This window comes from Plecotus auritus (assembly GCF_963455305.1).
Source record: "Plecotus auritus genome assembly, chromosome: 6".
In the NCBI taxonomy this organism is placed as follows: Eukaryota; Metazoa; Chordata; class Mammalia; order Chiroptera; family Vespertilionidae; genus Plecotus; species Plecotus auritus.
This window is the reverse complement of record NC_137773.1, coordinates 53,569,379-53,593,407: the sequence shown is the minus strand read 5'-3', so window position 1 is coordinate 53,593,407 and position 24,029 is coordinate 53,569,379. Positions and strand designations below refer to the sequence as shown.

General features: G+C 41.0%; 1 protein-coding gene across 7 annotated transcripts in view; it reads left to right on the top strand.

Moving 5' to 3' along the window:
- INPP4B (inositol polyphosphate-4-phosphatase type II B) overlaps positions 1–24,029 on the top strand; it is a 616,104-nt gene that overhangs the window by 401,645 nt on the left and 190,430 nt on the right. For 5 of the 7 annotated variants that reach the window (XR_013960877.1, XM_080673789.1, XM_080673787.1 and 2 more), the window contains 2 exons: positions 11,368–11,418; positions 18,794–18,873. Coding sequence is in view for 4 of the 7 variants with exons in the window: in XM_080673789.1 (XP_080529915.1) it covers positions 11,368–11,418; positions 18,794–18,873 (131 nt within the window). In the remaining 3 variants the exon portion in view is untranslated. Of the gene's footprint in view, positions 1–11,367; positions 11,419–18,410; positions 18,458–18,793; positions 18,874–24,029 lie in introns of those variants that run through there. The other 2 variants (XM_080673791.1, XM_080673790.1) reach the window with 1 other exon arrangement.

Below are 24,029 nucleotides of genomic sequence, written 5' to 3'. Positions count from 1 at the left end.
CTTGACCTTGATTATAGAAAAAGTAGAATCATGATAATAAAACTAATTTGCAAATGACTCAAATTGTTCATTCTTTTTACTCTTGACCTTCTGTAGTCTGTTCTCCAGATAGAATCAGAGTAATATTTTTAAAGCATGAAAAAGATCACATCACTTCTTGGCTCAAGACTCTGCTGGAGTTTCCATTGAGTGATTAGAACATAGGGCCTATCTTGCTAGAGCCCTGCCTCTCTTTGACTCTATCTTCCACTTTTTCTCCGAAATTCAATCACTGTTTTCAGCCATTTTGACCTCAGGGCCTTTGCACTTGATATTGTGTTGGCCTAAAATGCTATTCCCTCATTTTTTTTTTTTCTGAGCTGGTTCCTTTTCTTTATGAAGGTCTTAATCAAATTACTTGCTCAGAGAAAACCATTCTCAACAATATAGGCAAAATACTCGCGTTAACGCTTTATTCGGTTACCCTATTTACTTTCATTTTGCTATTTACAATCTCTTCCTGATGCTAGACTGTAAGTCCATGAAGTGACTATTCCTTCCTCAACCCATAACCTTTGCACTTACAGTGACACATCAATATATGCAAAGGTATGGAGGGAGATGAGAGCAAGGCATGTTCAGGGAACCACGTGATTCAGAGAGGCAGGATTAGTGGGTGCATAGAGTAAACATGACATCCATCTCTAAAAGAGACTCTGGTATATTTAAAATGGTAGGATTGACCTAGCAAACATGAAAGACAAATCCTAAATGTGAGGATCACCAATAGCAGTGCTTCTCAAACTTTTGATCTCCGGACCCTTTTACATTCTTAACAATTACCAAGAATCCCTAAGGGCTTTTGTTTGTGTGGAGTTTAAAAACTATGATGTTTACCACATTAGAAATTAAAACTAAGAGAATTTTAAAGCATCTGATAATTCACTTAAAATAGCTAATAATAAACCCATTATATGTTAACAGAAGTAATACATGTTTTTAAAATTGGTGTATTTTGGAAAACTAAAAATGTGTATAGGAAATTTATATACTAAATACTGAGAGAGTGGCACTGTGTAATATTTTTGCAAATCTCTTTATTGCCTGATTAATGGGAGGACTGCACTGTCACATCTGCTTCTGTATGCAGTCTTTTTGAGTGATTAGAAACACATCAATTAAAGGAACATAAACAAGTGCGGCCCTGGCATCAGCATTTTTAAAGCTTCTCCAGGTGATGCTCATGTGTAGCCAACATTGAGACCCATTGTTCAAGTTATTAGATACGTTGGTAGAATTCCATAGAGAAAGAAACTTGTGTGATAGTAGAATAGAGCTATTGCAGCTGTCCCATCTTGGCCTGGTGACAAATACTTCATTTGATAGCTACATTGAAAGCTCTTCTCCTCTATGCCTACCTATATACACTATTTCCCCTCAGTTTATAAAAAATATACTTTGTGGGTTGATTGTATAAGTCAATTGATCTTTACCCAGGGCTTAGTGATTAATCTTTTTTTGACTGGGGTTACAAAACCCTGGGTTGTAAATGATCTCTTAAAACACTGAGTAATATCACAACAATTTTGTTTTGTTATATAGCTACATAGAATTATTTAGCCTTATAGTGTTGGAAATAATGACTTTCAGGGAGCATTAGATTAATAGATGTGTGTGTGTGTGTGTGTGTGTGTGTGTGTGTGTGTGTGTGTGTGTGTTGATATTATTGTTCTCTGACTAATAGCTTGTTCATTAACTCATGACTGTGGTCTTAATTGAGGGCTGATACAACGTAAGGATGGTGTTTTTTAGTCTGGCAATGTGATAGTGTGTGTTTCTATTCCCTGAGGTGATTAGATTTTTGGTTTTTAAAATTCTCATGAAGCTGCCTGAAGGAAGACAATTAAAGTCGCCATCAGTCTGGGCTCAGGAGAGGCACTGCTGTGGATTGGCACAGACTTTGGAAGCAGACCCTGTAATGTCTGATCTACAGCCTGCTGATGAAGTGGTCCAAGCAAATGACTCCAGTTTTCTGAAACTGAGTTTTCTTATCTGTAAAATGTGCAAAACATTAATACCACACTCAGTAACAAGTGAACAAATAAACGTGTATTTATGAAATAACCCGTAGGTCATGGAAATTTGACTCAGTTATCCTTATTTATTAATTATAAACTTTATATTATTTTCTTCTGGGCTAGTACATATTTAGTCCAGGTCTAGTGTTGGGATCAAGGGATCAGTTCCAGTGACTCTCTTTCCACTTTTCTGAATAATGACCCACTTATGCTTGTATAGGGATAGTGGAGAAGGAGGGGGAAGGGAGATGGAAGCAGTAATGGAGATTTGACCTGACCAAAAAACTGTTAATATACATGTACCACATTTGAATTGAACCCTGTATATATGTCACATGCTAATAATTTCCTCAGGTGGGGCTTTGGAAGTCAACAGGAATAGAGTACCAACTTATAATGAACAGTTTAGCAAAGTATCAGTTCACAGAGCTTTTGCAGTGCAAAGAGCTCCTTTACTTTTGTTGTTAAAAATACCTAAACATCTCTTAACACTTAAGTCTGTGGTCTTAAATTGTGCAGCTCTTTAGAGGTTTGTCCTTTTGGCTTTAGGTGAGTGTCCAGGACAGGCCTTGGCTTGTACACGCAGAGCAAGCAACCTGATGGGGTCTGAACAAGGCTGCCTTTCTCAGCCCAGTGTCCCTTTCAGGAAGGTGCAGAACTCACGTGTTGGAAAGGCAGGGAATAAACTAAACTCTCAGTACAGTGGCAGGGAGACATCTTCGACTTCCATGAAAACCAGACCTCAGTGTCAGTACCTCTTGTTTTAGCAGAGCCTTTATCTTTCAGAGATCTTCTGACAATGGAAGGGAATGTGTAAAGGTATTTTTGCTGTTTTGGTCATTTTTCAACTGCCTGTAATAGATCTCTGTAATAGTTGGAAAGGGAAAGGGAATAAAATGTGGGTAATAGCAGGGATACTCAGAGTTATGTGCCTCTGGAGCTGCATTTGCAGTCACCATTAACCTAAAGAACCACATGACTCCTGTATGATTGGTGGAATTGAGTATAATGGCGCATTCATATCACAAAATTAGAAGTCTTAAAGAGCAGCTAATTAAGCGTAAAGGGACCCATGTGACCAGAGAGCTGTGATGGAAACATCACTGCCTTAGAGAAATGGAAAACCTCTAAGATTAGATGTATCCAACCTAAAACTGTGCTTATATTTGTCTTCCTGTTATCTTTTTGTGGCTGAAAGTCTATAGAATGTTCTTGTGTACATAATTTTGAATGATATGTCTTGACATGTGAAAGATAATCACACTTACTTAATAAAAACCAAAACAGTGTGCCATACTAAATAATTATTGGATTATTTCTGGACAGTGCTCAGCCTTTAGGGGAAACCCTGTTTTGACGAAGAGAACTCCTTGCAATTATGCATTTGTAACTGGTTTATCAAAGACTTACCTCAATTGGCAGGCCAACATATAATGCGACTTTCTCCTTCTCTGATCATATTTCAGTATGCTCTGTTAATTACTACTTTTTATCTCTCAAGCACATTTGGAAGATTTCTTATCTTTCCAATAACTTTCATATATTAAAAAAATTTACTTTGGGTCAAATGTGGGGGGTGGGACAAGCCATGAGCCCTCTGACAACAAGCTATAAACAAGCCAGACATATTATAGAAGTCACGTTTGAAAACATCATCAAGCTGTGAAAATAATTATGAGATGAACTAAAATTCCAGAGAAAGAGGGCTTTTGGGAGTTGAGCTATCAGGGGCCTGCGAATTTTCCTCTGTGGCATTTGCTGATTAATAAGAACAGGCTGAAGAAGAGATCTTTGCATGGACACAGGGCTATTGCTGCTCAGAGAAAGAGAATCAGCAGTTTTCAAGCAGTTAGTTGAATTAAATGAGAAATCATGACTTCAGGTGCCTCAGGTCAATGTCCTTTTGTTCTCAGAAGAGGCTTACTGAACTCAGAGCTTTGCAGGATGCTAAAGAACCAGGCCAAATGCCTGTAAAAAGCTGAGGGAAACCTCCCACTGTTTCACAGTGCTCAGGAAACCAGGGACCACAGAAAACAAGCGAGAGACAAAGTCCTAAGAATGGGTGCCAAATTGATACTGGGCACTAACAGGCGATTTCTCACCTGAGGGCACTTACAGATTCTCCCTTGAGCAGAAGTCAGAGTATCAGGGCTTTATAAACACAAGGTCGCAGCTAAACACAGAGAAGCCACATCAGAGATTTTTGTTTTTATGTGAAGTTGAAGTGACAAATATGGAGACTAAAGGGAACTCCAACTCACAGCTCATCTGCCTATAAAAACCTTTGCCAGATTTTCAAGCCGTGTGGGGTACAGTGCAGAAGACTGCTCTGAGACTTCTGAGAATATCCGGCACTCTTTCAGGGTTGAAGAACAAAGAAGAGCTGTGCTCTCTGTTGAAAGTCCCAGAAAGCCATACCCTACAACAACGATAGTCTGAATGTCTAAGTTTGCTGGGGCTTCTGTCACAAAATGCCACAGACTGGGTGGTGTAAGCAATAGAAATTTATTTTGTCACACTTCTGGAGTCTGGAAGTCCAAGATCAAGGTACTGGCATGGATGAGTTCTTCTGAGGCCTCTCTCCTTTGCTTGCAGATGGCCACCCTCATGAGTCACTTCATGTAGTCATTCCTTTGTGTCTGCATCACTGGTGTCTCTTTGTCTTACCCTATTACATTAGGGTCCCACTCTAAAGCCTCATTTTAACTTAATCACATTATCTCCAAATGCAGTAACATTCTGAGATATTGGTGTCTAGGGCTTCAACATATGAATTTGGGATGTGGAGGGTCTATGGAGGTGGAGAATTAGCCTTTAACACAAGGTCTTACCAAAATTCCAGCCTATCTCTGACCCAAATCGATCACTGATTTCATGACCAGAGCAATCCCTTTCATTTGTATAACAAAGGAAGGGGCATCACTGATTGAAAATATTATCTGGAGCTTTTACAGATGCCTGATATTGAAAAAAATTACTAAACACCTTCATAACCAGACGACTAAACCCCATTCCTTATCCCAGTCATGTTTATGTGCAAATGACTATCTACCATTCTCATCTGTGACTTATTTCACTCATAAACTCTCTTCTATGTCATACTTTCTCAAACTTTAATGTGCTTATGATTTACTTGGGAACCTCGTTAAAATGAAGAGTCTGATCAGTAGGTTTGGAGTAAGCCTGATATTCTGTATTTTTACAAGTTTCTGACCAACTGCAGACCAGTAGGTGTTGAGTATACACAGGGACATTTAAGAAACATTGTCTGATAATATCCAAGACCTCTTCCAGCATTGATATTCTGTTAATCTTTTTAAAAAATATTTTTGGCTATCTCTCAGTACAAGGAAATAAAATATTGACTAAGCAACTTATTCCTACTGTAAAAGGGGGCTAAACATTTCAGGTTTTTATGTGTTTGAATATTAAGGCAGTTATGTGTTCATACCCAGTAAATGTGATATTATGCATTCTAATTTGAGATACATAGAGAATTAGAGTATCATTTTAATTAGTAAAAAATAATGTGTTTCAATGACATATTCATTATCAGAGACCTTACCAGATGTGACAATACTCAAAGAATAGCATCTGGGCTCTCTGTGTCCCAAGGGTATTCCTCTACTATTGCCAATATCTTCTGCTCTGCCCTCCCATTGAGTGATCAGGGGAAGATTTCTCTTTCCTCACTGACCAATGAGGAGATGTATTTGCATGAGACCAGGGCACAGACACTGCTACACAGAGGCAAGGCAGCATGGCTTTCCCTCTCTTGATCTAGGGACCCAATGATGTCCTGGCAGTTGAGGCAATGGCACTGCCTCCTTCATAGTTACTGTGAAAAGCACCGCAATCCTCACCCTCCTCCCACCCTCAGGGGAGTAGTGCCCATGCTGTTTGTAACGAGGTTGACTAGTTTAGAGAATTCTCCATGGATTTGAGCATTGGAGTAGCACTATATTCAGCCTCCTGCTTGGGAACAATTAAAGTTTATGACCCAGTCTGCAGGGATTTGATGAAACAGTGAGTATAAACTCACTATATGCTACCTTTTGATTTTTCTTTTTTCAAGGTAAATTTAGTATGTAGAATTTTGCTTAAGAAGTTGATAGAGAAAGAAATGAATGTGTTTTACATGAACCTGGTGACATATTCAAGATGGAATATATAATCTTCTACATGATCACTCCTATTAATTATTCTGTCTTGCTTTATTTGATATCATAAATGTCTAGACTAAAGGGAGTTATACAATTTTTAAATGTGTAGTCAGACAAACATTCTTATGTTCTGAGGAGGAACAGGGAGGGGTATAGTGAAGACAAACATGGACAAGAACTGGTAACGAGACCAAAAAAGGGAAAATTAATTTTTGAGGAAGGTCAGTAAATCTCAGGAGGCTTGATGTTACCCATGAACTGAAATATTCCAAATGCTACAGTGACAACCATTGCTTCATCCCTTCCTCATCAAGAAGTCTCTTCTAAATCTGTCCTTTGCTTAAATATTTCCCCCAGTAAAATGTTTCTCCCTCCTTATCTATCTCCCTGTCTTGCAGTCTTCCTCCCTTCTCTCTTCTTCTCTTCTCCTTTATTTTTCTCCCTTCCTTCCTCATCTCCTATCTCCCTCACTACTTCTTCTCTTCCTCTGTATCAGGTATTCTCCTAAATCCTGTAAAGATGAAAAAGACAACTGATTCCATGTTAAAGATAACTGACATCCAGGTAAAAGACAGCAGGCATAAAGAGGTTAAACAATTCTCCCAGCCTGACTGGGAGCAGAGTTGGGATAATTCAAGGCTCTGATCATATCACTCCTCTACCCAAATGTCTTCCCTGATTTCTTGTTGCCTATAAATTGCATAAAGCTCCTTGATAGATGGCTCTTTACAGCAAATGATCCCAACTTGTCTCCTCAAGTATTTTTACCTCTTGCCCCTTTCATGAAGGTCCCCATGTTATAAGCATCAAGGAATACCCACTCTTTCTCAACCACAAATGGGCTCGTATAACTCTATGATGCATGCCTTTTATATAGCACCTGGCTTGCTTTGTCATATGCTTCACTGCCTAAAACTCCTACTCATCCTTCAGAACCCACACCACCTCTCCTGTGAAACCTCTCCTGACACTCACAGTCTGAATTAGTTACTGCTCACTCTGGATGCGCACAGGGAAATGCTCACATTTCCAGTATAGCCTTTATTACATTGTACTGGATTATTCATACACTTGCCTCACCCACTAGACTTCAGAGTCTAGTCCCAAATGGAAGCAACGGGACCTTATTCACTAGCAAACCCGGTGCTGGCCACCTAGTTTGAGTTCACTGTAGTGAGGAGTATATATTACATAAGAAATGTATCATTGGCCTGGCTGGCATGGCTTAGTAGTTGAGCATCAACCTAGGAGCCAGGAAGTCATGGGTTTGGTACCTGGTCAGGCCATATGCCTGGGCTGCGGGCTCTATCCCCAGTGTGGGGCATGCAGGAGGCAGCTGATTGGTGATTCTCTGTCATCATTGATGTTTCTATCTCTCTCTTCCTCTCCCTTTCTCTCTGAAATCAATAAAAATATATTTAAAAAAAAGAAATGCATCATTGATGTGTAACCTATATGTCATGATATCAGTAGTATTGACCTTAAATATAAATGTTTTCAAAATATACATACATACTAATATAAACAAATGTTTCATAGGAAAATCTGACTTTATAGAATTTAAAATTGGTTTACAAAAGTTTTGTCTTTCAGTTTCTCAAAATCAGAAACTAAATCAGTGATTTACTGGTAAACAAACTCGATTTAGGAAAATGTGACATATGTGTACTTTTCAAAAGTGCTTCTATTAAGTAAAGTAACAGACAGTTTCACACACATGTTGGATATGGCAATCTTGTCTGTGGATATCTTTAGATTTTTTTAAATTGTGCACAAATTTGGATTGAAACTCTTGTTTCTCTAGTTTATTTATATTTATAAGGAATAAGTGTTCTACTGATAAAATCAATATAAATTTTGGAGTTTAATGACCATGTTGCAGGAATTTTTACTATTAATTCCAACTTGTCCAACATTATATATCACATAGTTTATGCATTTCTGCATATGTTGACCCTCACCATCTTCTGACTTTTTCACTTTATTTCTAAATTCAAGCATATCCCTTTGGATAATGATATTTGAGTGTTAAAATATTTTTCAAACGATGTATAAATATACACATATATGTATGTGTTTATGTGTTGCATGTGTGTGAATATTTATCCACTGTCTATATAGTCCATTCTAATATATATATATACATATATATATATATATATACACACACATATATATGTGTGTATATATATATATAAACTATTTATATAGTCCACATATACATAGTATATATATATGGAGAGAGAGAGAAAGAGGGTGGGGGAGAGTGAGAGAAAGACACCATATGCACGTACACACTGTATGGTCCACGATAGGCCACTATTAATATGTAGTTTCCTCATCCTTTGAGGCCAGCAAATGATTTCCCTCTAATGAGGTTGAATAGTGCAGCTGAGCATTGTGGACTAAAGAACATTGATGCACCTACCAAACTGCTAATGCTCTTCTCCAGTGAGCGCTGCGTCATGAAATCCTCATGAAATCGAGTGTGTTCTGCAAATTGTGTTGTTTACTCTGGTCCATCTCTCTTGTCATTTATTTTGTGCTCTGGTGAACAATTTTGTGTCATAATGACTGACAAATTGTGCCCATGATAGAGCTGGATGTGTCATAAAGAAGCAGAGAAAGAGTGTTAAGCTGGAAGTTAAAATGGACTGTTTCACCCCGGCCTGAGGCTTTTTCCAAGGAACTGGAAACCATGGTAAAGATGAGTAGGCCATTAGGAGCTGGTTCACGTGTTTGGACATTAGGAGGGTCATTTTACACAACCCTTCAACCAGGGAACATTGACCTTGCAGGGTCAGGATGTCAGGGGTGAAAGGATTTGAAAAGCAATATGATCGGCTATACTGTCCCTCCAGAGGAATTTTGTTAAAATGACCCCTACAGTGTTGGTCCAGGTGTCCTGCGTCCCTCTGTTCCATCGGCCCTCCCAACCCTCTGCTCTCCAGTTTAACAGAGTGTGCTAATATGTACTCGTAGATCTGTATTTATTTTTTTTTATTTTAATGGAATTTATTGGGCTGACATTGGCTCACAAAATTACCTTTTTTATCTCATCCTTACTTCAACTGAAGTAATGTTAAATTTAGGATTTATGTTTCCTCCTGCTTTTTACCAGTTTTTTCTTAAGTGAGAAAGATAGTCATGATTTCTTTTCATTTGAAACATTTTTGTCTTAAGTAGATGTGGATGAAAAAGAGGCCACATACTAAACCTGCAAGTCGTGCACGGTGGCTTTTCAAACCCAGAGTCCCAACATAACCACGCAGGGAAGCCCCAGGTAGAAATTCCTGACTGAAAGTGGGTCACAGTGGTAGCCACTTCCCTGTCACGGGTCAACCTTTACTTTTGACATTGTCTTTGTTTTTGAGAATCTAAGATAACATACCTTTGAAATGTCTGAGTCATTTTCTTTTCTAGCCCCAGCAAAGGTACAACCAGGGGCAGCAGGGCAGGACACCACATTGCTATCTTATCCTCCGCATATCCTCTCTGTGAGCTGTAAACGTTAACTATCCTGCACTCAACAGTATCAAAGAAGTGTCTCTCCCTCTTGTTTTTTATCCAATCCCAGAGAGTTCTCGCTTTGCTTTCTCCTGCCCCCTTAATCTACCACCAATAGATTTCATGTAACCCTCCTTATGTCTCCTCCTTCGATTCAAATGTATAAAATATGCTGCAAAACTGCCATTCTATGGAGCAGTTTCTCAGTCCGTTGAGATTTTGCTTCCCAGCAGTTGTCATCAGACCGGGTCAGATGAACTCTTATAAAACCTTTTCTTACGCTGAACATTCTTTTGCCGACATAGAGAACCGTAGACTCGGCCACTGAACATTAGAATCCACATCTGGCTTTTCGGCCAGAACCGCTATCTTCCATTAATTTGCCAAAATGACTAACACAAAGGGAAAGAGGGGAGGCACCCGCTCTGTGTTCTCTAGGCCTTTTAGAATTGTTCCTTTGGCCGCGTACAGGCGGATCTGTAAGAAAGGTGATGTTGTGGACATCAAGGGAACAGGCACTGCTCAAAAAGGAAGGCCCAACAGCTGTTCCCGTGGCAAAACGGGAAGAGTCCACAGTGTCACCCAGCATGCAGTGGGCATTGTTGTGAACAAACAAGGGCAGGATTCTTGCCAAGAGAATTAACGTATGGATTCAGCATAGTAAGCACTCTAAGAGCCGAGATAGCTTCCTGAAATGTGTGAAGGAACATGATCAGAAAAAGAAGGAAGCCAAAGAGAAAGGCACCTGGGTTCAACTGAAGTGCCTGCCTGCTCCACCCAGCGAAGCACATGGAAAGGAGCCTGAGCTGCGGGAGCCCGTTCCCTATGAACTCATGGCATGACAAGTGTGAAAAAATAGAAGACCTCTGTACTGATTAAAAAAAAAATAAGAATCCAGGTCTGAGAGTGGCATAGATCACCAAAGTGTGAAAAGGTCCCCAGTAATTGTAATGCCCAGCCAGGGTAAGCAAAGCATGACCTCTCAGTAGAAGACTGGTGTCTATTTCTTATCTAAGATGTTGATAATTCACTTGGAACACTTTTCACACTTATTATCTAAGGTGTTGATAATTCACTTGGAATGCTTTTCAAACTTGTGAAAATCCAACTCAGATGACTAATTATTTTACACTATTTCCCTCTCCCCCAATTGATAATTCGTTTTCAAGTGAATCTAGATAATGGTATCTGACAATTGGCCCAGAATTCTCAAGTGGGAGGGATAACTTATAAGAACTGTGGGTTTGGGTGCTCATTCAGAGACTAAATATCTATTGAGCATATATGAATAACTTCCTCTACACCAGTTCTATCATTTCCCTGGAATATTGAATGAGGGGTTGCTTTTTATGGAAATTAAAGGTGATTCACTTACAGGCCAGATATCTCTGTGTTTGACAGGTGGTGGTGGGTGAGGATCCAGGCAGCTCTGTGTACTTGGGAACATTAGGAAAGCTGGGAGCTATAAAAGGACAGCTTCCTGGCTCTGCAGTGGGGGTTGTACACAGGTACATCAGCAATGATTAACCAGAGAGTCTGGACTGACGTCAGACGAAGCAAAGTAAAAGCCAGCACCTGTGAAGCTTCTGCACTGGTTTCTACTCCAGAATCACATAGAAAATGCTTGTTTTTCTCCATAGGTTCGAACCAGCGTCCTGCCTGAACATAAGGATACCCTGCCAGAGATTGGGGTAAGTGTTTCTTTTGTTTCCAAAAGGCACACACATCACTTCGAAGTTATAATGATTTGGGTTTTCCTTGGCTTCCTGCCTACTGGCTGACAAATGAAATTGAGTTAAATTAACAGGGTGTGAGTATATGAGGAAGCTCTGTCACATATTTGCTGAGTTGCATGGAATACATTTCTTATCTTCTGAAAATAATCCTCCATTGAGTTGGTATTTAGGGCAGCTGGCTAGAGAGGAGTCTAGAAATTGCCCTGCAGGTCCCAGCTAACACTCCTGGACCACCGGGCAGCTGGGGAAATTGTAGATGTGAGTTCTACCTCCTCATGAAGGAGGCAGAGAACCAACCAGCCACAGGACTGTGATGCTTTCTGTTTCTTGCTGCTTAAACATGTCAAAACATGCCACCTTAACCTGCCAAGGCAGCTCTTCAAAAATGTGACCGGGAAGAATGCCAGCCATCTCTGAATCTGGTAGGGTAGAAGGAGAAGAGTATTGGTGCTCTCTCATGCCTAACACAAGCTTCTTGTTTCTTCCTGGGCACTGGTTGAATACCTCTGACTCAAGAGAATCTCTGTGCTTTGTTTTCTGCTTCACCTCTTGGGCTGCTCTCACTTTCATCACTACCAGTCTCTGTGCCCAGACTACAGGGGCTTCATTTTAATTTCTCCAACAAGACTAGCAAGTTCTTCCCAGCCTTGGGCCTTCATTGCTCAAGCACTTGTCTCCCTCCCTGATCTGGGCTGAGGTAAGACACCTTTTGTTTATGTCCACCCCAGGCGCCCTCCTTCAAGCTAGGGCCTCCACTGAGCACTGTCATCACACCCTTTACTCATCCTTCATCAAGTGTAAGGCCTTTTGAAATTTGTAAATATTAAAATGTTAATAATTATTTTATAAGGAAGTCCATTTATTTCTGAGGCTCAAGATGAGGTGGTTTAATTTTTTTCCCTCTTACTGTCCACCTCCCGCCCCAACTACTCTGTGTTACATCCTCCCTGCTTGAAGCTTTATTGCTATCTTGACCTAATGGTATGACTTTCCCTACTATTTTTTTTTCTCATTAAGGTTCTTGGAACACATCTTATTCATTATGAGACTTGAATCTTTTCTCTGATTTTAAAGTATTTTCTTCTGTCCTCTCCTGACACCATTTTCCACTGCAGGCTGGTGATCTCTGTGCCTCTGGCAGCCTGTGGTGGGGGGCGAGCATAGTCTGATACTCACGCATGTCCTACCCTTTCCTGCTCTTGTTGCTCAAGCTGTGGTGAGGGGAAAGGCAAAGGGACAGGTTCCTCTGTGCTTGTCCACGGTGAGGGTGAGGGTCCCTTTCTGCTGGCTCTGATGTTTCTCAGGTCAACCATGGCTATCAGAATAGTCTGCGTGGCAGATGATTGAAATGCTGGCCCTCTGGTGAGCACAAACATAGGTGTGATGCTTTTTTTCAGTGTGAATAGGTCATGTATCCACTTTCCATTCCTGTCAGGTGGGAAACCATGTAACCGTAACTATTAGGCTTGACAGTGAAAAAAATACCCGGGCTCTGAAAAAGGACCTGTCTTGTAGGTTATGTAAGGGAAGATGTTGTGTATCAGCCTCATGATATCGCCATCACCTCTTCAGAGATCTTTGAAAACTTACACCACAGTTCCTGTATGTAGTTTTATAAGAATAGGTCAAAGTATTACCGCTGTACCCATTTAAACCCTAAGCTAGCCCTATTCAAAGAAATATAATGTGTACCATAAATGTAATTTTAAACTTCCTAGGAGCCCAGGCTTTTAAAAAAGTAAAAACAAAACAAAACAAAACAAAACAAAAAAACAGGTGAGATTAATTTTAATATTTCATTTAACCCAATACTATCTGCAAAATATTATCATTTCAAAATATCTACACTAATAAAAGAGAAACATGCAAATTGACCATCACTCCGCTACACCCACCAGCCAATCAGGAGTGAGTATGCAAATTAACCCAACAAAGATGGTAAGCAGCCACAGAGCTGGAGCGAGCAGGAGGCTGGGGTTGCCCCCCGTGATGGAGGAAGCCAAGCTTCCCGCCCACCCTGGCTGGCCCTGGCCTCCGCTCAAGGCTACAAAGTTTCAATTATAGAAGATAAATAAATCCCAGGTATCTGCTTCCAGCTGGCCCTGGAGGTGCTGAAAGAAAAAGGAGGGGCTGGAAGCTTGGGTCTCTGAGGGTGTGTGGCCATCCTGCAAACAGCCATCAGCCCCTCACCCAGGCTGGCCAGGCACCCCAGCAGGGACCCCCACCCTGAAGGGGGTGTGGCCAGCCTGAAAACAGCCCTCAGCCCTTCACCCAAGCTGGCCACACCCCCATGGCCCGATCCCTGTAAACAGGCAGTTGAAAATCCCTCGAGGGGTCCCAGATTGGAGAGGGTGCAGGCTGGGCTGAGGGACACCCACCCCCTGTGCATGAATTTTGTGCACCAGGTTTCTAGTAATCAATATAGTTAATTATCAATAAATTATTTATCACACTTTTTTTTTCATGCCACATCTTGATGTGCATTTCACCTTTAGAGGACATCTTAATTTAGAGCTACGGCTCAAGCTAGGACTCAAGCTGGTGCCTACACATTTGATAGTGCAGCTCTAGACAGTATTTGGAAAATCTTGGGAGATTCTATGCAAATTTCAGTATAAAGGAGGCCTCTAGTCTGGATAAAGGCTTAGTTAGATGAATGTACCTAAGGGAGGTTTGCCCAGCTCATGGCCATGTGTATGGAGTTGTACATCCTCTGGCTCCTTATATAGTAGTGCTCGACCAAGGGACCATTGAGGACCTGCTCCAGGGGGGTGTACAACCCCACTGAGCATCCAGGATATCTGTGACTTGCTCAGAGTCCCTGTGAAGAAGGCTGGTGAGATAAACTGTTTATTTGTACAGTCCCTGTGGGATTGAGACAGGTGCCTTCCTTTTTTCCTCTGCTTGATATCACACACTCCAGCCAAGTGAGTGATTGAAATCGTGCATGAAACCATTTAATGATCATCTGCTTTGGGTGCTTGGACCAGAACGATCATGGTAAGTGTTGCCCTGTCATGAGTGGGCTAGAAAGTTCAGAGATGCGTGCAGTGTAGGCAGAGCGCTGTCAGAAGGAAAGGCATTGCCACCTGTCTTGGAAATGAGGCCTAGTGTGATGGGGGTGGAAGAATGCTGGACCGAAAAGCAGGAAGTCTGAACTCAAATTGGCCTGTGACCACGTGTAAGCAGTTAACTCCTCTGGGCCCCAGTTTCTTCTCTTGCAGACTGGCAGTGTCTTAACAAGCCCTGACATTCTTTGATTCCAGGTGGATATTTCTTGGGCACTGCTGAACATTCCACATGATCTGACAAAAATTTGAGCTATAAGGAATCATAGGTAACATGCAACAACAGTAACTGTAAAGGACCATACAAACTTCATATCTTGTTTTCTGTTGTGTGTTTTTTTTTTTTGCACTTGTAATGTAGTATTTCTTTTAATTTATATTTTTCTGAAACTATTGTTTATTTTTAAATGTGTGTGTGTGTGTGTGTGTGTGTGTGTGTGTGTGTGTGTTTTATTCCAGGACTTTCTCATAGACTATATGAGAAAATATATGTGTATATTTTTAAATACTCTGACTCTTCCAAAAAGTATTTAAGGTAGACTTATAACACTTTTAAGTCATCTGACTTTTGAGTGTATTATTATTATTTTAAATCTTCACCCGAGGATATGTTTATTGATTTTTTTTAGAGAGAGAGGCAGAGAGAGAGAGAGAGAGAGAGAGAGAGAGAGAGAGAGAGAGAGAGAGAGAGACAAAACATTGATATGAGAGGGAAACATAAATTGATTGCCTCCAAATGCACCTCAACTTGGGATTGAGTCTCCAACCTTTGGGTGCACAGGATCATGCTTCAATGAACGGAGCAACCTGGCCAGGGCTTGATTGTATTGTCTTAACCACTGTGACAGCTGACATTATGGAAAGCTCCTCTTTCTGAGCAACATACTAAGTGCTTTTCCTGGATAGCTCCGACTCCCAAGACAATGACTGTGAGAAAGATACACAATGATCATATACACCTTCTTCATACAGAAACTAAGGCCTAGAGTGGTGGAGTAACTTGTCCAAGAGCGCAGGTTTGTAAAAGAGAAGACAGAGAAACAAGGCCTGGCAGTGCCATCAGTGGACAGCCCGCCGGGGGCCTGGGCGGATGATGGAATTGCCTGGTTTCCATTTGAAACACAATGATTGGTTTAGGACTAAGCTTCAGACCTCTGAGCTCCAGCTCTAGGGAGGCTGGCATGCTTTGTCTTTCCCCCTGATATTGGAGCACCGAAGGAGAGATGGAAAATATTGTTCCTTGAGTTCTCCTTGAAATATAAAAAAATTTAAAAAATTTTTATTATGATTACAGTAACAGCAAAGATGAAACAGTTTTATATTGTTATTCTTTTACATTAGGTTAAACAAAATTATTTATTTTACATTCTTGTCTGCTATTTCCCCTCATGGGAATTAAGGTTTCAAAAATAAAAACTGTTTTTCCTCAGATTCATTCTTTTACCGGAGGCCAGTGAATATTCATGGGAATGAATGATGTGTTTTCCATTTTTTGTGGGGGGGAGGGCAGGTGTGGAGGGACCTAGTTTTATTTATTTTGAAATAAAACTAATATATAAAAACATTCTAGTAAATAAATGTGTAGGCAGGCAATGCCATTGTTGGTGCTGCAATGTGAAACAATTATACATTGTCATGAAATTTTGGGGTTTCATTCATGCATTTTATGCAACATGCAGTCCCAGGATAGTTATTTTTAAAATAAATATGGTAGCGTTTATACCTAAATGAGACGTCCTCTGGTTTGGTACATTTTTATAATGTAATGCTAGGATGCCTTTTCCCCAGCTTGATTTTTAACATGTTGTGTTATTTCTGTAAGATCTCTTATAATCTATTGAGATTAGGCATGTGGCTGACAGTTGCATTGGAAAAGACTGACTAAAGGGCATTCTTGGCACATTGCAGGCACTCCCAGTACAGCCCCTATGTTCCAGGTGCTGGGCTTGACTCAAAGATGGTCAAGCCAAGGTCCTGCTTCCACAGCAGCTCCGGGTCTGGTGGACAGGAGAGACAGTCAGTGGCTTATGGTCACAATCTCTACTTGCAGCTGTGCCTCGTGGCGTGTCTGTTGCCCATGTCTGGAAATAGCCCCTCCACCTGTCTCCTTGCTGCATTCCAGTCTGGGGCATTTGCTCTTTTTCTTGCTGAAGAGACCACAGTAACATTCATGACATGTGTAGTTTTTAACTTATTCCAAAACGCTTTGTATCTTCAACATCTCAAAAGGCAAATGCTGAGGTATTATGAAGTTTCTGATCAGTTGAAAGTCTTCTTTGAGAGAAGATAATAAGTGAGAAGTGGAATGTAAATGAAAGACACTGATTATCAGTGAAAGAGAAAGTGAAACCTCTTTAAAATACAAAATGTTAAATAAAATTTACTACAACAGCATACAATCTACACACTAACATTGTTTTGATTTCTCACATTTCAGTGAATTATAGTAGTTTATAAATATTTGCAGAAAGAGCATTTCTCCTCTATCTAATAAAATAACTTACTTGAAGCTCTGCCTATCCCATTCATTCATTCATTCATTTATTCATTGTCAGTAAATATTTATCGCATGCCTATTTGTATGCTAGATTGTGGGGGGCTTTCAGAAAACAGAATAAAGCTCCTTGAGGAGCCTCAAATCTCACTTATTTGGGGGGTACAGAATAAGCAGGTGTGTGTGTGTGTGTGTGTGTGTGTGTGTGTGTGTGTGTTGTAATAAGTGCTAATAAAGAAAAACCCAACAGGACAAGGAACAGGAATAGCAGAGTCTTATGCTCTTGTAGGTAAGGATGTTGTGCTTGGTATTTCTGATGAAGTCACATAAGTGCTTCTGTTCAGCTGATCTCTCGTGGGCTCACTCTGCCCTACATTTCTTCAGGCTTTGTTCACACGGCTCTTGGACATCCTTCTGTGCCTCGGTTCACTCTCATTTCATCCCTCCGTGACCCAGTATTTTCACAAGCCCTCTATTTTCACCTAACAGTCTCCACCTAACAATTTGGCATCATATGCTTCTGGCTTTGGTGACTCAGTGTCTAAACCATTTCTTTGAGTTTCAAGTTAATGAATTGGGTTTATCATTGCTAACATATAAGCATCTCTAACTTAAAAACTGAGTTTATTTCAAATGTTTGCCTTGAAGCCTTTTGGAACAGTTCTTCTAGGTTAGAACTTGGAAAGGAAGGAGAAAAATTTGGACCAGAAGCTTTCCTTTCTTGTTATCAACAATTACTCAGTGTAGACACAGCCTTTTATGCATGGAGTAATTGCACACTTTCCTCTGAAAAGACCCAGTTGGCCCCCAGTCTTTCATTCTAGGGAAGCCTGATAACAGACTTATGAAGGTAAAATGTTCTGGAAGATGTAGTGCTGATCTTGTAGCATATTACAGTGTGTTAGGCAGCAATGGCACAGACAATAATATGGGTTTGATATTTTCATCTTTACTTCTTGACCTTGAGGGGAGAATGAGAAATCCTATTTATGGTATACCACAAAACTGTGACTTTTAAATCAGAAGAAGCCAGGAATGTTAAAAAGAGATGAAAGATTTTTATTTGGGAAAAGAACAACCAATTTAGAGTTTTATTCTTCACATTATGAGTCAAAGAGTGGAGAAAGTAGATATTCATAGATAGTCAACACCCGGAATGATAGGTTAAAAAAGCAATTTTAGAAAACGTAACTGAACAAGTTCCATTATTTCTTGTGTGTCAAGATGAAATTGTCCCATGCTAGTATAGAAATAACAAAGGAAACAAATGCTTTTAAACATTGCTGTGATGGGGGAAAATAGAGCATTTCTATTTATAACTTGTCCAGAGTCCCACATAAAAATAGCTCCAACAACCAGATTTGCTCATATCTGGAATACACGTTGTTGCTGCCAGTGATGAAGAATTCTAATAAGAACGACAGTGGCATTGGTAAATATGGAAAGTTTAGCATCTTTCTTTTACAACAGCTTTCATATGGGGAGAAAATTAGCTAGTGGAACAGTCCTAGCTTCTGTGTCACACATTTTGTTATTTTCCAGGCTATTTGTCGTTGTTTTTAATGAAAAGAATGCATTTCCACCCCTGGGACTTACTCCATGAGGTGGATATATCAGTGATGATTGTATTTCTGTCCATGAAATGTTTATCAGGCTAAGAGATTTAACATTTTCTTCTTCTAGAGACTAATTTTGTGTGATCACTATGACAGCAGATGTATTAGGAACCTCAGAAGTTAATGAAAACTGTTCTTTCTCTCATTTTCAGCGGAGTTTCCTGGGCTATGCCAGTTTTAAAGTCGGGGAGCTACTGAGGTCAAAGGAGCAACTGCTAGCCCTGAGCCTGAGGTGGGTCACTCTGTCTCCAATAATACCATTATAGTGACTGGCCCGTGATATTTACTGAGGACTGGCTGGGTTTGACAGTCATGATTCTTGCAGATATTTAGATGTCAGCTCTCAAAGGGCTTACATTCTCCATTGCAACAGGTTGTATTGAAACAGCAATTATTCAAGCTCACATTCAAGTTCACGTTTCAGATTGTCAGAGCTTATTAGCCCTTGTGGGAGGAGGGGAGTTACATTATCATTAAAGGGATGACATTTGTTTGAGAGTAAGAAAGTAATAGAAGTGATGAGCAATGTTATTAAATAATTTGTGTTACCAAAATATTACTTTTAAAATCAAGTGCATTTCTAGGATTGAAATATATTGGCTAGAGGCATTGCAGATTTTTTGATACTAGAGGGTAAAATTATTATTTTCTTTTTTAAAGCTTATTTTGTTGCTATCCTCTTAAATATAAACATAAGTTAAAATAGACTCATATTGAAACAGACAATAGATAGAGCTGATTTATAGTATAAGGACAATTTCTTTTGATATAGAAGATGAGATAATCTTCAGGAAGTTCTATAGTGTTTTAATACTAAAAAGAGTGTTAAAAATAAACATTTATTTTTAAGTTTATAATAAATTTGAAACAATAATATGTCACTATATAACTGTATTCTAACTTTTACAATTATGCGTACATGGAGTGGAGACTACTGCCTTGCAATATTTATATAGTATAAAAATTGTGTAGAATCCTAGTTGTAAACTTAAGATGCCATTCTTTTGATGAAATATAAAGATGACTCTCAGGGAAAAGATGACTCTTAAGTTTGTTTGCTGTCTGGCCCAGCCCCCAAGGACCACTTATTACCAAGAATTTATTTTAGTAAAAATGCTGTGATTTCTGTTGGAATTTGTACTGCTGGCTGTCTCCTTTTCTGATTTGTCCTGATTCATACAGTTTTGCATTTTGATTTAATAGGTAGTACACAATTTAAAGTAATTTATATTCATGTCTAAAAATAAGTATTGAAGCCACTATCTTCTCTCTGGCTTCCCTTAGGCTGTCTAGTAAACATCTGTTATTTTGTTGTTGTTGTATTTTATTTGGGAAGACATTTAAAATATTGATAGTTTGGGGAGTGTTATTCCCAATAAAATTTTGTTGCATTTATTTTCAGTCTGAAGGGTATACGGGCCGGCTGAAAAGTTTAGCTTTCAAAGACACTGGAGCCCTGGAAAAACCTGTTACCAGCCTAGCGTGGTGGTTAGATCTGACCAGAGTGCTGCTGGGTTCAAGCACGGAGCTAACTTACAACTACCAGCAGGTCACATGTTTTCTAGATAAGAAGCTGAGCACTTTATTCTTCCTTTTGCTGACTCACAAGCAACAGTTGTGATTTTATCATAACTGTCACTAACAGCGGCGTGCTACACAGCATTTAGACACTGCCTGGGAAACCAAAATTGGGACTGGAAATTGTTGGTAAAATGAAAATTAGTGATTACATACAGTGCCTTTGAGGGAGGGTAGGAACAGAATGGTCAAGTTTAGAGTACGACCCTTGGAAGGAAATAGGAATATAATAATTTCAGATTTAGAGGCTATCAAGACAAATTTCCACTTTTGATTTAATACCCCTAATTCCTGTTCAGTTGAGTTTGATTGTGTTTAAGGAAAACAAATTGAACAACAATGAGTTGCATTTTCTAGAATAAATAATTTTTGAAAATCAATTATGAAATAGCTAGGTTATTATTTTTTTTCCTTTAGTGCTTTGCCAAGTTTTTTAATTTCCCTCCCTATGAACCAGACACAGTAGACTTATCATAGCCTGTGATTTCTGGTGCTTCATATCTTTTTCTTCTGATGTAAGTCATCTTCTCTCCACCAACTAGAGAGTCTCTGAGGTACAGAGCTGGGGAACATTAGGTCAGGGACAAAAAGCTTGTTTTTGGTTGTTTGTTTTGTTTTAAATATTTCCTTGCACTGATTATATCTGACTTTTATTCCACTTATAGTCCAGACATTTTAATGCAATAGAATTCTCAGATTGTTATGTTTTAAAATATAGAGATGTATGGGAAAGGCTATTAAAGAAATAAACATTAGACTTCTGTTTATTTTTAAGATTTCCCTATTTTAATAACATTTATAGGTGTACATATTCATGCATATACATATGTATCATAGATTGTGTGGTTGCATAAGTATTTGTTTATATATCTGACTAGAGGCCCGGTGCACGAAATTCGTGCATGGGGGTGTGTGTCCCTCTGTCCAGCCTGCACCCTCTCCAATCTGGGACCCCCCGAGGGATGTCCGACTGCCCGTTTAGGCCCGATCCCACTGGATTCATCACATTCCAGGACTGCTGGCTCCCAACTGCTTGCCTGCCTGCCTTCCTGATTGCCCCTAACCGCTTCTGCCTGCCAGCCTGATCACCCCCTAACCACTCCCCTGCCCGCCTGATTGATGCCTAACTGCTCCTCTGCCAGCCTGTTTTCCCCTAACTGCCCTCCCCTGCAGGCCTGGTCACCCCTAACTGCCCTCCCCTGCAGGCCTGATCACCCCTAACTGCCCTCCCCTGCAGGCCTGGTCCCCCCAACTGCTCTCCCCTGCAGGCCTGGTCCCTCCCAACTGCCTTCCCCTGCTGGCCTGTTTGCCCACAACTGCCCTCCCTTGCAGGGCTGGTCCCCCCCAACTGCCCTCCCCTGCTGGCCATCTTGTGGCAGCCATCTTGTGTCCACATGGGGACATGATCTTTGACCACATGGGGGCAGCCATCTTGTGTGTTGGAGTGATGGTCAATCTGCATATTACTCTTTTATTAGATAGGATAGAGGCCTGGTACACAGGTGGGGGCCAGCTGGTTTGCCCTGAAGGGTGTCCCGGATCAGGGTGGGGGTTCCCTTGGGGCGTGGGGCAGCCTGGGCGAGGGGCCTGTGGTGGTTTGCAGGCTGGCCATGCCCCCTGGCGACCCAAGTGGAGGCCCTGGTATCTGGGGTTTATTTATCTTCTACAATTGATACTTTGTAGCCTGGAGCGGAGCCAAGCCTTCTGCTTGCTCCGTGGCAGCAGCCATTTTTGGGGGGATTTATCTATCTTCTATAATTGAAACTTTGTAGCCTTAAGCGGAGGCCTGGGCCGGCCAGGGTGTGCGGAAAGCTTGGCTTCCTCCATCGCCCGGGGGCAACCCTAGCCTCCTGCTCTTTCCAGCTCCGTGGCTGCCGCCATTTCTGTTGGGATTTATGTATCTTCTATCACTGAAACTTTGTAGCCTTGAGTGGAGGCCTAGGCAGGCCAGGGCAGGCAGAAAGCTTGGCTTCCTCCATTGCCGGGGAAACACAAGCCTCCCTCCTGCTCTCTGTGGCTGTAGCCATCTTGGTTGGGTTTATTTGCATATTCGCTCCTGATTGGCTGGTGGGTGGGCTTGTGGGCATGGCTTGTGGGTATAGCAGAGTGTGGTTAATTTGCATATTACTCTTTTATTAGATAGGATTTCAGGACTATTTTGCTTTCTCATAAACCATAAATACTTATTTTCTACCATCAAATATTTGTGCTTAGAGAAGTTAAGATTCAAATTATGATGTCTTTAAATTTTTATTATTTGATATTTTATTAATTTAACCTTCATAAACACACATACACACTTCATTTTTGTTGTTTGTAAAAATAAAAGAACAACAGATAAACCCTACATATTTGAAATGTAATCCCCCAAAGGCTTGTTCTTCACTCCAGAGCTGGAAATAATGATAAGGAAAGGCTCCTTAAACTATGACATATGGTTTTCTCCACAGTACACTCAGCGTGATAGAAACACGAAATTGCCACCATCATCTCACATGTTGGGAGCCCATGTGTGTTCTAGACACCCGAGGCCAGTGAATCAGAATAAGTTTGTTCTTAGAGTCCTGTGAGTGCCTCTGAACCCCCACAGTAACCTGAGACCCACCTTGGCCATAGTCTGACAATACAGTTTTAAATGATAAATTCTCTTCCTATTCAAATGGAATTAAACTTGCTTAGAGTTTTAATCTCCTACTACTATGCTTTGCCTACACAGAGATAAAGATTATATAAATCATCTTACTTTAAACACCAGATGTATTCTTTAAAGTGCTGTGTATGATGGAATGCTTCTGTAACAGCACCTTTTCTTATCAATAGTTACTTGAACCTCAGAGATGAATTTTAAAAATCACATCCATGTGTCTTGTTATATCTATTTTGAATACATTCCACTCTCTTTTGAAAGTCTTCCAGTTAGCTTTTTTCGGTACTACAAAGCAGCAGTGCAGCCAAAAGTTCTGATGGTTTGGCAACACTAATTTTTCTGTATGTCTAAAACATTTTCTATATTAAATTAGTGGCCTGGTGCATGAAATTCATGCAGAGTAGGGTCCCTAGGCCTGGCTGGTGATCAGGGCCAATCTGTGGGGTGACCAGTGGGGCGATCGGGGCCCCAGCTCGCACCTGCCTTGGCCTGGCGCTGCCTGCTCCACCATCCCACTGCAGTCCTGCTCTCATTGGGGCCCATCAGAGCTGGCAGCGTCTCCACTGCAGTCCACTGCCAGGGCTGCTGATGCAGTTGACACCCGCCATGTTCCGCGCCGCCCCCTGGTGGTCAGTGAACATCTAACTCCCGCCCTTGGGGACAATTTGCATATTAGCCTTTTATTATATAGGACTAGAGGCCTGGTGCACAAAATTCGTGCATGGGGGGGATGTGTCCCTCACCCAGCCTGCACCCTCTCCAATCTGGGACCCCTCGAGGGATGTCCAACTGGCTGTTTAGGCCCGATTCCGGTAAGATTGGGCTGAAACGGGCAGTCGAACATCCCTATCACAATCCAGGACTGCTGGCTCCCAACTGCTCACCTGCCTGCTTTCCTGATTGCCCCTAACCACTTCTGCCTGCCAGCCTGATCACCCCCTAACCATTCCACTGCCAGCCTGATTAATGCCTAACTGCTCCCCTGCCAGCCTGAATGCCCCTAACTGCCCTCCCTGCCTGCCTGGTCACCCCTAACTGCCCTCCCCTGCCGGGAGGTCACCCCCAACTGCCCTCCCCTGCAGGCCTGGTCCCCCCAACTGCCCTCCCCTGCTGACCCGGTCACCCTAACTGCCCTCCCCTGCCAGCCTCATCGCTCCTAACTG